At 38.0% G+C, this 15,498-nt stretch overlaps 1 protein-coding gene across 1 annotated transcript in view; it reads right to left on the reverse strand.

Annotated features, from left to right (window-relative positions):
- Positions 1-11,123: 11,123 nt before the first annotated feature.
- skia (v-ski avian sarcoma viral oncogene homolog a) overlaps positions 11,124-15,498 on the reverse strand; it is a 56,741-nt gene continuing 52,366 nt past the window's right edge. The window contains exon 8 of the mRNA XM_079467942.1: positions 11,124-14,962. Within this exon, the coding sequence (XP_079324068.1) occupies positions 14,765-14,962 (198 nt within the window). The 3' untranslated portion in view covers positions 11,124-14,764. The remainder of the gene's footprint in view (positions 14,963-15,498) is intronic.

Here is a 15,498-nt window from a genome sequence, read left to right on the forward strand (position 1 = left end):
TTCACATTAATGTTGGATGAGTTTACGTCACTCCCGAGGTTTCATTTTGTGCCAATTCAACAGACACTGGACTGAAATGGTTACAGTCCATCTAAAAATTTGGGTAACACTTCAGTATAGGGATTTAATTCTCACTATTAACTAGTTGTTATAAGCAGGCCTATTATTTGCATATCGGCTGTTTATTAGTATTTATAAAGCACTTATTCTACATGACCATAATCTACATCCCTAATCCTACCCAACACCCAAACCTAACAACTACCTTAATAACTATTAATAAGCAACAAATTAAGAGTTTATTGGGGAAAACCTGTTGTTAATGGATTGTTAATAGCGAGAATTGCCCCCATACTGAAGTGTGACCAAAATTTGGAATGGTTTGGGATTTTTCCTGCGGCTGTATTCTCAATGTATGTGCTAAAACAGTCATGGTGCACAAAGCAATTTGCATAAGGAGAGGCAAGCTCAGGTTTTTACACTGTAAAAACTAGGTTACAACAGACGCAGGTAGAGCAATATTGCACACAATGGAGATTGTATATAGATCAATGTGGCAGAGCAATAGAAACCACATCAGTGCTGTTAATTGTACGTTTTGTCCAGGTCATTAGTAAATCAGATCATTTTTCAGAATCGTGGTTTAATTATTTGTATGATTTTATCGGGGGGCAGGGAAATTAAATGCCGCCATTGCACATATAGACAATATTTAGCTTTTTGCAAACACAATACATGCCTACCCCCACCCAAATACACACACTTCACGCCTGCAACAGAGACATTAATCACTAAGCTCTCACCCCAGGGTCCGCCTGACAATATAAATACACCCCACTGCATTAAAACTGCACAAAACCAAGATGAACCGGTACTGTGTGTGTACTTTGCTTCACATATTTTACAAGACTTCCATTGGGACATTTGAGGACGTCTTTAATTTAATTTTTTAAATGCTAAAAGTTCACGTAGGACGCGAAACCCTTCAATTTGCGCTGTGCTGGCCTGTGCAAAGTAGGCATAGTTTTCAAAACAGTGGGAGCCTTATACATTTTCTAAAGCAAAAGAGCTTTAGGCCTATATCAAAGTAGTGGAGGAGGCTAGAGAAGGGGGAACGCTGCCCGTGTCCATTTCACACGCATATTGCTTATACCTACAGCAAGCTACCTGACATATAACACACCTGACATGCCAACTTGAACTGACATGTCTCCATGACACAACGTTTCTCCCGATGTCCCTATTCAAGCGCAAATTTGTATTGTGTAGTTAAAAAAATATTACGACACACACAGTAGCTGTTCATCCATGTTGTTTTTTCCGCTTGGTTTCTATTGGCCGCGCGGGTAATCGTCATATTGAATTTACATGTTTTTTTTCTATCGCTTTTTCTCTCTTCGTTCTCGTCCTCTTTGTACGGTCTATTGTCTGATCTGTATAATATTGTAATTTTCAAAGATTTCTATTAATAAAAAATATATTTTGAATTTCGATTACTCTTATTTTCTGTTCTCTGCAATCTTGAACTTTGACCAAGGCGTGCACGCAAGCTTGGCCCGAGCCATTGAAATGCATGGGTTTAATAGCGCAGCGCATTCCACGTCCTATGTAAAAGCCGCATTAATTCGCAACCGCTGGCGACTGGATGGAGCGTGTCCAGTGACGCGACAATGTTGAGAAATCTTCAAATTAAAGAGCGAGTTTTGGAAGTGACAGCCAATAGGAAGATGGTAGAGCTGAAGTGATCCCTCTCCAGCTCATTTGGTAATGTAAAGATGGAGGAGAGACTGGTTTATTGTAAATAGCCTAACCAATGTGGGTCCTTTTCTTTTCAAAATTCATGTGCCCTCATAATCCTCAATTAAAATCTGAAATTGCAGTATGACTCTCATACAGCGAGAAATTGTCTACCTTTTGAATCAATGCCCACATGTTCATGTAGGAGTATGACATTGTTATCTATGTGCTTAACTTCCCATATTGAAACATCAAGTGTCCATTGAAAGAAGCAGAACAGCTCTCGTTGGTGATGGAGAGAATGTCTGTCTTTCCTTCTCTCTGTAAAGCAGTGGGACCTCCTCACAGCAGGAGACCTCCATAATTCTCTCTCATCCATTTTGCTTTCTGCCTGTCTGTCTCTCTCTGCCTCACTCTCACACGCATGAAGTCCCACAGGCACTTACAGTATATCCACTTGTGGGTGTAGTTGAATTTTGGGCATTTTGGAGTAGGTTTTAAAGTTCAAAGAGGTAGTTATTACCACGGTACTCCTCCACAGTACTACATGTCTGTGTGGGACGGACAGCCATGTCTTTAAAGACTCTGCATTGTGATTGGACGGTGTGTTCGATATGTCATCATTGTCACAGTTCTGGTTCCCACATCATCTTAGCATGACACAGGATAAATTGATCAAACATTGATTTAAGTGTGTGTTATTTTTTTGTAAATATGTGTATTTGTAAGAACACTAAAAAATTGCTAATAGATTGTCTGTGTTCACACATATCACCTCATCCAGGCGTGGATCAAATATGTCTCTCTGACATCTCGACGGCACAGAATGACTTAGTTTGAATTATTTATAAAGCGAGTCCTTCTAGACTGATTCATTCTTAAGATGGGATCAATTAATAGACATGTCTATTGATAAACAGACTTGGGGATAAACGACAATGCGTATTGGTCATCAATACTTGTCACTCATTGACTGTGAAGAAATGTATTAGCTTGTTAAAAACTCCCCATGATCCCGTACTTTATTGTGTTTTAAAACAGTCTATCATTCCTTACAAATCTGACATCATTTGACATACCTACCTGAAAGATAGGTAATAAAAATGCTTTATTGTGTTATAAATTCAGCAAATAGTTATTTTTCATTGCTGCAGTATAATACCCTGTAATCATAAGAAGTTATGGGTAACACTTTACATTAAGTTACCCTTTATGAAGCATTTATAAATGTATTAATGATTAATAAATAATTTATAAATGCAGTATAAAGCAGTTATAACTGCATGAGTAAAAAGGGGGATTCTAATGAAATACCTGCCAAATAGTGAGCAGGTATAAGAAAAACCAGTCCAGTCCAGTCTGACAGCTTATATTGCAAACATCATCAATATAATAATAAATCTTCTTTCGGGTCAAATAAATAAATACATTTCTTAGGCATTTATAGCATGCGACCTTAATGTAAAGTGTTACCAAGTTATCTTAACCTTTGTCCTTAGTTCTTGATAAACCTGTCAACCAAGTGTTCTGGAAACTGCATAAAGTCAATTAGTCAATTCCAGCCATCAGTAGCAGACAGTCAATGAGTCATCCAGCGGCACGCTGTCGGACATTTATCCTATTTATGAATCAATGCAGACGAATTTCCCAGAAAACTTGATAACAGATCTTATTTGTGTGTTTGAGAGACCCCGTCTATGTAACTGTGTGTGTTGTTTTTGTTGTACTGACAGTAATAAGGAACAAAACATGAGGCCTGAGTCAGTTTCTATGAAAGCAACCGAGGGCACAGACTGGCATTAGTAATGATTAGTGACACTCATCCACCCAGGAGCGGATCAGCAGGGCAGACGAGGAGAAAGAGAGAGAGACAGCCGGAGATACAGAGTGGACGACAGGCAGACAGCTATGCAATGTGTATATAACTTGTACTCAGGTTAATGATGCATCCTGTCAGTCTATTATCCAGTAGAAATCACACTTCCTGTCTGCAGATATACCTTACACGCACTGACCCGGGTGCCTGACTGGACGGTTATTTACAGGGTTACCGCGGATGTGACTTGTGACATTCTGTTTTTAGAAACTGGAAATAAACAAGATTGTGGAATAATGAATAGAAAGAACCTCATACTTTTGAGTGATTGACAGCTATGAGCAACCTGTCGGATTGTTTGTGGATGCCGCAGATGCCATCTGTGGTAATATATACAGAACACTTGTAGACCTAGATATATTATGATATGAATATAGTCTAGCGATATATATATATACACACTACTTTCCTTGTTGTTATGCTAATTAACACATTATGTGTCATTTTGTGTTAAATCAATAAAAGGTTGAGTTAAAAGTAACACAAAATATGTTGTCCGGGGAATAACACTTTTTCAAAAACACAGATTATGTTGATTTTAACAGAACTGTTTTAAGAGTATAGATAATTAGATATACAGCATGTGTTAAGTTTCATTTGTACCATACCGTTTCTTTATAAAAAAATGTGTGCATTTTATCGAAGTCCTTCCGAAGGTTGGCATGTCCAAATTTGCATGTTCACATTTTTTTCAGGAAAGGGAAGTAACTTTCTTTTAAATGAAAGAATGGAAAGAAATGCTTTTCTTAATTAGTTAATACGGTCTTGATAAAGTTGACCAGCATTTTTTTATACTTTTGAGATATTTGCAAAACCCAGTGACAAATAAAGCGTGACTAATAATAATGGTTTATGGCAATAAAAATGGAATCACAAAATAGAGATACAAGGATTCAGAAGGACAGCAGTGATTTGTATATAAACAAACCCCACACTGTTTTTCTATTTCTATTGTTTGCTATTTTCAGTTTTTATAGTATTAATGAAAAGAACTACTATTAAATGAAAATACAGTGTGATTGCATTTATAAGTCTTCGGGATTTTCCCAAAATAATATTTTGTCCCACATTAAATACCTTTAGTAACAAGTTACCAACCGAGAAAACAGATTGAGAAAACAAATGATGACAACTTTAGCACAGCTCACATTTTCTTCAATGAATGAAAAATCTCATTTTAATATCAACGTCGCAATCAAAATGTCAGTGGCTCATTAGATTAAATAAGTCTCGGAGAGGTTTGACATGAATGTATGGTTGGTGTATGTATACTGTATATGAGTGGATTACAGTTGTGTGCGTCGGCTGGGTGTTAATTGGTTATGGTTCTTTGCGTATTGGTGAGTGGGTTTAGCATTTGTGTTTGTGTGTTGGCAAGTGGGTGTAGGTCATGTGTGAGTGTGTGTGTGTGTGTGTGTGTGTGTGTGGGGGGGGGAGCAGGTTAGTGGGTTACAGTGTGTGTGTGTGTGTGTGTGTGTGTGTGTGTGTGTGGGTTGCTCTGTTAACATCCGCTCTCTTGGCAGGACTCCAGAACACTGGAGTCTGTGTGGTATTCTCTTCTGCTTTCTAAAATATCGATCACACCAACAGACATATAGAAATATAGACAGTTACCAAGATACAATTTTCTAACAAAAATACTGAAATCGCATGTCTGAATTGTAATATATTTTTACTATGCTAATGTATTTCTCCACTAACAAAAATGACAATGGTAATACCATGCTTTTTAAGTATACCTTGGAAGGCCATGTACAGTTAATGCAGTATCACACATCAGTATGGCAATTGTTGAATTCACAAGGCACACATTCTTTAGTGTCAGCTTTATTTTATTTTATAGGACTGGTAGATATTAGGTGTCAGTCCACAGGCTCATTAGTGGGTAACTCTGTCACTGTGTGTGAAGCAGGACATGGGGTTTCAGGCATCATGGAGAACCTCTTTTATTTCCTTAGTGTGTGTGAGAGAGAGCGAGACAAGCAGAGAAGAAACTCTTCGTTTGCGATACACACACACATTGCTCACTTTGATACATTTTTAATAAAGCTCTGCATTACATTCAGAGAACGAATTTTCCCTTCGATTCTTGTCCCCCCTAATTAATCATCGTGTTTTTTATACGTTGAGTGTCTCATCTATTTCTCTCTTTGTATCACCCGTTGAGAATTTGCAGCCCACATTTCTAACTCATAGAGCATGTGCATCCCACACATGGACGGGGAGAGAGAGAGAGAGAGAGAGAGAGAGAGAGAGAGAGAGAGAGAGAGAGAGAGAGAAAGAGAGAGTGAGCAGTGTGGTACGTCCCATGTGACGCATTGAACACCAGACAACAGGATCTTCCTTTTTAAAATCTAATTAAGAAACTTTTGTATCTAGGCTTGTGTGCATTGCTGATTAAAAACTATGCAAAAAAAGTGAAAACGGGCATGAATGTGGTTTGGCGATGCAATTTTTATTGTAATTGACATAATGTGTAATGCAGGTTGTGCAAGTCAGTATAAACTCTTAAATTCATTCAGAAATTCCTAAAAAAGCTTTTTTCTGCTAATCATACTATTTTGTACAATTCACTTCATACAAAGTCCTACGAAACAACTAATTTGTATCAATTCGTAAGATGTGAGTCACACAAAAATGTAAAATATAGAGGCAACGTCAGTCGTACTGAAATGTACTAATGAGATTATAAAATACAAATTCTTGTGAGATCATGCGTTTTTTGGTGCACTATTCCTTTAAATAAAGCTTTGTAAATCCTCCTCACACAAATACAGACATACAGACACACCACCCCATCTCAGTTCGTCTGACGCCCACGAGAACCCCCTCCTGCTGTGTCTTCCTCCTGTGAGCTCGGCTCTTGGTTTCTGAAGCCAGTGGGAGGCTCTTTCATCTCCATCTTACCAGCGGGCACTGCGGTGCCAGCCTGGCATAATCATCCTGGCTCTGACATTTTAGCATCTCTTTTAGCAGATCTGTTATTTCTTTCCACCTGATGTCTCACTGTCTAGCTCCATCTCCCCCGCTGGGTGAGAGCTGAATTATCAGCCTGTCTGTGCGGGGAAAACAAAAGAAACCTGCTCACTTTGTTGGACCACATATGTTTAAATGTGACCTGCATCTTCATCTTGCTCTCTGGTCTCGTTCAGCTGTGTTTGTTCTAGGTTGGCACTAAATTATGGTTAAATTATTCCTTTAAATAACAAACAATTTCAGGGACATTTTTGAAACATTTGGACTCACCTTCACTTTATATGTACATTTAGTAATTTAGCAGACACTTTATTCACAGCAACTTAAAAAGAGTTCATGGAGCAATAGGCGATATGTCATATAGGAGCAATAATACAATAGGTGCTAATACAAAGTTACTAGTTTCAACAAAAGCTAGACCACTACCTGTTGAGAGAAAGAGAGAGGGTTAGTGTACATAATTATTTTTTCATTTTTCTGTCAAGTATTCACAGAAGAGATGGGTTTTAAGTAGTATTTTAAGGTTGTGAGAGATGCGGTTAACAGGAGTTGTTAAGGAGAATGAGCAGGAAACCGATCTGATCCGGGCTTCAACCGGTAGCCAGCGGAGAAAGATGAATAATGCCTAATTATCTAATGTTGGGCATGATCACGTTATCTTTGCAATGTGATCATTGAAGGACAGTTGTTCATCAAATATGACTCCGATGTTCCTGGCTGTTTTGGAAGTGATTGTGATATTGCCAAGTTGGATGGTGAGATCGTGTTGCACCGTGGGGTGTGCCGGAAACACGAGTAGTTCTGTCTTGGCCAGGTTCAGCTGGAGGTGATACTCTTTCATCCAAGCTGAGATGTCTTCTAGGCAGGCTGTTATATGAGCTGCTACAGTGGCATCATCTGGGTGAAACGAGATGTAGATCTGGGTGTCATTAGCATAACAGTGATACGAGAAGCCGTGTGTGCGATTATGATGGGTCCTAAAGATGTCGTGTAGATGGAAAAAAGCAGTGGTCCAAGCACCGATCCCAGAGGGACCCCAGTGATCATGTGGTGAGCAGTGGTCACAAGCCCCTCCGTGAAACCCTGAAGGATCGGCCGGAGAGGTAGGATTTGAACCAGCAGAGAGGGGAGCCTGAGATTCCTAAAGATGACAGGGTTGCTAGTAGTATCTGGTGATTGACAGTATCAAACACTGCAGCTAGATAGGTCTAGAAGAATCAGGGCCGAGGATTTAGCTTCCGCCTCGGCTAGCCGCAGTGCTTCTGTGACCCTTACAGTGCAGTCTCAGTGGAGTGTTTTGTTTTGACAAAACCCACTGTAAGAAACATGGTACCTTATTTTATGCCCCTTTTTGATTGCTGTTTGTGTGTGATAAAATCCATCCATCGCTATTATAAACCAGCCTTCAAACCCTTTATCACTTAACCTTCTATCTTTATCGTGTGAAAGCTATAAGAAAGGCCACAGTATTGCAATATCTAATACACACAGACTCTCAGCTAACACATTCACACACTCACGACCACAGAGGACCTTTAAGGACTCTTAAACTGAGCTCAGAACAGCCGCACCCTGCATACTGTGGGATGCAACAGGAAAGAGAAATGAATGTTGAGGATTTAACCAACTGTGGGAAAGTTAGCTATGTTCTCTTAATTACTTTTTATTTTCTTCTGACTAAACATTTTTTTTGGATGGATTCTGTTATTTCTGTTATACTTAATATTCACATATTTGACTTATGTGTGTGATTTGTCAAAAGGTTGGAAAGTATTAGAATGAGACAAACCATCTTATACTTCAAAACAATTTTATAGTTCATGAAAAACCGTGGCTAAAACTTACAGATGTTAGTGCCATTGTTGTCCCACTTAAAATGATGTCACTTCTTGGAGCAGGTTATCATGAAGGAACTGGCTTTTGTTTGTTAAAAGCACATTGCAAATGGCTGACAGGATGGAGAATGATATTGAGGACACAAGGAAAAAAACTATAAATTGACTATAAACAGTTTTTCAAAGAAATAATTTTTGGTTAAAACATTATAAACATGAAAAACTTGCAGCATTATTTCTTAGGTACCAGCTTTCGTTAAATTTGTTTAGATCAGTATGTAGAGCATTATTTTAAAAACAAATGGATAATGTAGTAATTTTCTGTGGATGTTTATATTGTATGTACAAGTTGGGGCATAAACTATGGTGACATAAAGTGGCAACATTCAACTCTGTTTACCTCAATGTTGACTTTGTTATAAAAAGTTAAAACTGTAATACATTTCTGGGTCTATTCAATTCAAAATATATATGTACTGTATATATAATGGAAATATAAAAGTTTTCTGCACTTTAGGAAGGATTATTTTCAAATGCATATGTAACTGTCCTGCATCCTGACAGACCTCCATCTTGTCTCATACATCTCTCCCTGGTGACCAATCACATGCTTGAGGTCCTCAGAAACAGAAGCCGGAGTACCAGGGTAATCTCCATCCATGCATGGTGCTTGTGATGGAACCACTTGGATTTTTCCCTGTAATTTTCCAGCCGGCTAAATTATTAAAGAAGGTTGGCAAACAACGACGATAAAAACATTAGTCGAGATGCAGAGATGGCCAAGTTTAGAGCTGCTCCACCCGAACCACAAAATATGTATGTATAAACCAAATCTTTATTGATTTATTGGTATTACCACCAACAATACAATGTTCAATGGACTCAGAAATGGTGAATACTTGGCAGTGTAACATCTTTCGTGTAGAACAAGGCCACCATATATTTATGCATTTGGCTGATGGTTCATCCAAAGCAACTTAATTCAAGCTATGCGCTGTACACATTCCCAGGGAAACAATTTTGTGACTTAATCCTTGCTGTTGAGCTACAGGAACACAATAAAATCATCCATTAACTGTGGTCTGACTGCGTTATACAAAAAAATTAAACAGTTTGAAATTGTACACTGTTAAAACAAATAGTTAAATGGATGAAAATTCTTATATTATTCATTCACCCTTGTATCTCTCAAACCAGTATGACTTTCTTTCTTCTGCAGAACACAAAAGAAGATACTTTGAAGAATGTTGGGTAACAAAACAACATTGGACCCCATTAACTTCCATTGTAAGTACACTATCCTCTCTGAAAGAATCATATACAGGCTTTGAAGTGTTTTTCGGTGGGGTGAATTATCCCTTTAAAGCAATCGTTTTAGGGTGACACTGTCCCAGCGGGGTCTGGATCAACAGAAGATTGAACAATCCAACTCCACATCATTCCTCTGGGAGATTTAAAGAACTATGTTTCCCATGTACCATAATTCAGTTTGTCAGCCCAGACATCCAGTCACACACAGGGTCAACTGAAATCGACTGATGCTCGTCCCCTGAGGTTTTCTGATTCAATAACGGCATCACAGTTCAATGGCACACTATAACACTGTACTCCTCACAGCTGCTCTATAGCATTTGTCGTTCCAACAAGAAACATCTGTCTAGTCAAAACAGCATGCTGTTTGACTCCTCTTATTGTAAACAAAAAGGCCAGGGGTCTGATTACAGCTTAACAGAAACCGTATTAGCAAATATACATTAGCCGATTGAAATAAAACAATTGAAATATTTATATTGTGCAATACTGGTGTGGATTGAAAATAGATTGCCAACTTTAGCAGATAAAGTAAAAATCCAATTTGACAACTTTATATAGAATAAAAACTATGATAATATTTTACAAGACGTAAAGATCTCATCCCCCATTTACTGCCATGGTGGGGAAAATTAATACCATGGGAATCAAAGATCTGTTTGGTTACTGACATTCTTCCAAATATCTTGTAATACAGGTTTGGAAATGTATACAGGTTTGGAACGATCTGAGGTTGATTAAATGATGACAGAATGTTCATTTTGGAGTGAACTATTCCTTTAAAGGTAGATTTATCCTTGACTTATTGACCCTCCAGTGATCTGATTCATTACCTCTTGTGCATGGTTCTTTAAAGAGCTCGGGATATGCTACTATCAATAAAATCAAAACAAAAAAACTGAAAGAAAAGAGTACTCCAAATGGTTTTGTCTAAGCCACTTAAGAGTTTTTATTAGCAGCTAGGCCTTAACTGGAATTTGTAATCTGAAAAGAAACCTTACACTGTTAATGCACATGACATGCTATAAGGCATTCTGAAGAGTTTGTGAAACTCTAATCTTTGCTTTCATTAGGCAATAACTAATCCATTTATGCTTTTTTTGCATTAAAAACTGTTTAGCCTTATTAACGTAAAGGACATTATGTGTTTCATCGGTACACAATGTATCTTGAAACCGCGGCACTCATGCATTAAAATACTGCAACAAAGGCACCATCACATGCATACAAGCACACATTACCTAGATACATTATTTGCATATTGTTTTGTTTGTTTGCAATTGGAGCATTTATCGAGTTATTGTTCCCCGAACTCTCAGTAAGTCGCTTTGGACAAAAGCGTCTGCTAAATGTAAAGCACGATAGATGAAATGACAAAGCACGCAACATCTGGACAAACAACTTTATTTTTGATTATGGGTCTATACACTGTACATCCTGACATTGCAGTATATAAGCCGAACTACTTTCAATTCTAGTCTCATAGAGCTGTCTATCTTACATTATATAGTCCATGTGAAGAGGAACGAAAGTCTAAGAGGGAGAAATTGGCCAGATCAAACTGTATAAGCGGCATCAGTAGAAGAAAGCATACATTAATCTCTTACATAAAAATAATTTCAAGAGTTGCAAAGTTTGTAGTATATTGTTATAGCAGCAGTGAAGGGCTAAAAAGATATATATATATATTGGGATGGAAAAAATAACAGATTGTTAAAAGAATGATGTGGAAGTCTGATTCAACCAGAGTTTGTGTATTTGATGTTTAATCAACATAACTTTGATGACTGAAAAAGAAAGGCATTTACCATAAGGATTCTGTTGAACATTGATGTATTGTTCATTGTAAAAACAGGAGAATGTGGAATAAAGTACTACGTTTGTAATGGGAATATAACTTTTGAATTGTTTTAAAAACATAATTTTCGTTTTTAAAATTACAACGTAAAATTTAACAACTATTATGTAAGTTTCCTCATTCTGAAAAAGAAGCACAATATACATTTATGATACAATTTTGTAAAATAAAAAGAAACCAGCTATATACATTTGTGATTTTGTACTTTATCATCAGACTAGCTAATCCTGCTCATTTATCAATGATGCTATGTTGTTATTGCTGTATCGTAGCTTCTTTTGTTAGCAAAAATGGCTCTTTTAGAAAAAAATCTTTTTTGTATAATATCGGGAGCAAAGGAGCCTCTCGTGAACAATATCTCCCTTTTTCATAGAAAACTTTGAACAAAGTAAACTACACGTATCAATTCGTGTGTAAAAACAACTACAAAACAACCTCATCTGAAAGATTTTTTTACTTTTTTTGGTCTGTAAAAACGCACAGCTTCTCTGTTGTTTAAGACCCTGGGCTTTCTCTAGACCACTGTTTGCCAAAAAATGATAACAATATCATTTTAACAGCTCTTTTTTTATAACTATAGCAAAAGTAACCTTCTCTTAAATATATTTAGTTTATTCTTTAAAAACAGAGAAGAGTTTTATTGACATACGTTTAAAAGCTATCTTACTATAAGATTTTAATTCTTTCAGTGGCAATTGGAGCATTAAATTCTGCTATGCATTTATTTATTCATTTATATCTATAGAAGAAAACATCAAAGGAATACTGACAAACTGGCAAATAAGCTGCGGCTTGCCCTTAAGCAATGATAGTCAAGTTCATTCTGGCAAAATGGGGTGAACCCAGCGGTGCGAAAAAGCGCCCCATAGGGTTCGCCCCACGTGAGAGTGCAAATGGGCCGGCCTGCACGTAGCAGGCTTATGTAATAATTGTTCCTCCTCTGGAACCCCAAGGGCCCAAAAACAGGCACTTGAGGGTGTCCAGCATTGCATATGCACATAAGGTTTGTATTTAGCCCAAGAGTAATGCCGTTAAATGTGTACGTTTTGGATTTTTAAGAGCTCTTGAAGTGAAACTTATTGTTGAGAGGGTGTTGTTTTCCTTTGTGGTTAAAAAAGAGATTAAAATAGCTTTATGTTGCATAACACAATAAAAAATTACATATAGAGTTTTAATGCCCAATAATGAATATATGAATGGCAGACGTTTGTCTTTTTCTTTAAATTCCATGCATATGAAAGAAATTACATAAGCTTGCTATTGAAAGAAGGAACATAAAACGAGCAACAAAACATTCACATAATCTGAAAAAAAAACCGACTAAATGAAAGAGCCAAAACGTTACATACATTTTGATTGCATTGTACCCAATGTATATAAATCATGTATAAAATATATGTCTATCTCAGCTAATGTGTGAGCGCTTAAATTTTTTTTAAACCATCTAAACTTCGTTCATTCATCCATTCTCATCATGTTTGTACACAGTAATATGCTCTCTCTCACACCATGACACCCTTTAGCCAAGAGAAGCACCTGCATTGTTATTTAAACTCCCTTTACCAATGCTGATGTGTGTGTCTGACGCCCATACGTTCCGAACGGTTATAAATTTGATTCTGAACCGTTCAAAACACGCAGGAATCCAGAACAGTAACAATAACACTTTAGCAACGATTATACTCATATATCGATAACTATGATAAATGTTGAATTAAAGTCGGATCGGGTGGACGCTTCACATCCACGTTTCAGCAAGCAAGCAGGTAGAACCTTTATTCTTTTAAATTCTTGCGGTTTTATTTACAATAGTTTGTCTTAAACACATGATTACATTGCATTTATTAGAACTGCATATAATTAACAAAAACTTTTATTTTTATACTTAGGAATACTAAACTCTCTGAGATAAATGTGTGGGAGAGTGTGGGAGCGTAATGCGTTTAGACAGTTTTTTGTAATGACAAAGTGCGATTCATTATTGTAAAGTAAAAAAAAACAAAAGCGAAAAGGAAAACATTTTCATATTTACATATTATAATTTACTTAAAAAGAAAAATTTGTGGTTCTTGATCATATGACACCTCCAGCCCTAGAAGCCGAATCGTTTTTTGCTTTTATTTTCTTTCTAAAATGGCCGCCCACGGTTGTGAGCCGGGCCAAATCTCTGCACCTCTGCCCACGGAGAAGCACTGTACTGTATGTTCGTGTGAGCCGCAATGAGAACATAACCAAACCTTCACAAGTCTTACAGAACAGGTGCCACAAACCTCCACACAGACGCCAAACTCGAGTGCACTTAGGCGTCAACGCACACACTAGTCACATCAAACTTTTAAGTTTAGTCGTATGTGTGGTATGCACGTGGTGTACCTGTGCGGTCTCGTGTACAGCTCGTGGGGGAGCGTTTGTTTACCGTTTAATTGAAAGTGCTCGTGGGTTGATCGTAACACTCGAGTACAAATATCTCTCCCCATTCAACAGAGCTGAACTTCTCAACCTCAAGCTCTCCACAGCCCTTCAACACTCTCCTGCCCGGTATCTCTCTAGCATTGACAAGTGTGTGTGTGTGTGTGTGTGTGTGATTAACTATTTGTGTCCTTGTCTGACGATGGCTTCTTTTAACCAGCATGACATAAGAGAGATTCGTTCCTCTTTTTTGGAGCATGACAAAAGAGGGATCCATTTGAGGCTCTTGCAGACGAAGTCTCTGACATAGCTTATTACAAAGTGAATTTCATCGTACTTCCCCACAGAAATTAACACTATTTCGGGAGGGATAGCGAGTCTTTTTCTCCGACGTTGGGGCAGACAGCATGCTATAAAGGTCGTAAGAACTGCTGTGTAAAAACTGTCATCATCAATTTATCATAGAAAAGTCTTCATTTGAAAATGTGTTCAGTTTCAGGCACCGTTAGCTTTTGTGCTATTGGCTTTTTCCTTTTCCGAATCAACGTTTCCTTGTTATTTCTTGTTGGAAGTTTCAGTGCTCTCAAAGTCTAAATTCCCTCGACGGAAGTTCCAGGATAGCTCCGGTTTGCGTCAATTTTGCACTGGCGAGGAGCAGGTGGGGCAGGGTCACCCGCTCGCTAGTTAACATGATTGGGCGGTAGGTGCTGTCGATCAGGGCCGTGTTGATGCGGATTGGGTGGAGTCGCGAGTCAGAGACGATTAGTTTTTGGAGTCTTTGGCGAGGGGGGGTGCTGCCTCTGTGCCGTTCTTGCTGGGGCTTTTGGGCCAGAGTTGTTCTTGTAGCTCTTTGACCACTCTCTCCAGATGCTCCCGGGCCTCCCGCTCCTGCATCAGATCGGCTCTGAGCTGCTCTCGGTCTGCCTCGGCGTGCTGCAGCTTTACCTGCAGGTCCTCGATCTGAAAACATGAGGTTAACAAGGTGTGTAAGAGTCTATCCACATGTTTAGTGGTAGTGCATCTAACATTATCTAACATTAAAGCATGGCGGCCCCTTAATAATTGTTTTATCCTGTATGCTTTTGTTTTATTATATAGTGTATGTAGATATGTAGATATATGGATATATGTTTGATCTCCTAAATATCTTAAATGTATTTTTTGTAAAAACTTTTTCAGCTCTCTACCTTACATAACAAGCAGTCTGAAAGTCAGGAAGCTACAGTTTCATAGTAGCTTCCTTGACACACTCACAGACACTGCCAGACAAACATCTCAGTGCTGTTTCTCTCTTCTTGTTTAGTCTGAAGTACACGTCTCTGAAAGGAAGTAACCCAATTTCCTTCTGCGAAATGAAACGTATCTCACATCAGACTTGCAGGGACACACCCAGTCTGAGAGTTCAGCTGAATGTGTAAGGATGGGGTGTCTTGTTGCATGCATCTCAGCATTCAAACATAATACCTAATAAAGTACGCTTTATAATTCCTCAATTT

Source organism: Barbatula barbatula (genome assembly GCF_947034865.1).
Source record: "Barbatula barbatula genome assembly, chromosome: 11".
NCBI classification, from domain to species: Eukaryota; Metazoa; Chordata; class Actinopteri; order Cypriniformes; family Nemacheilidae; genus Barbatula; species Barbatula barbatula.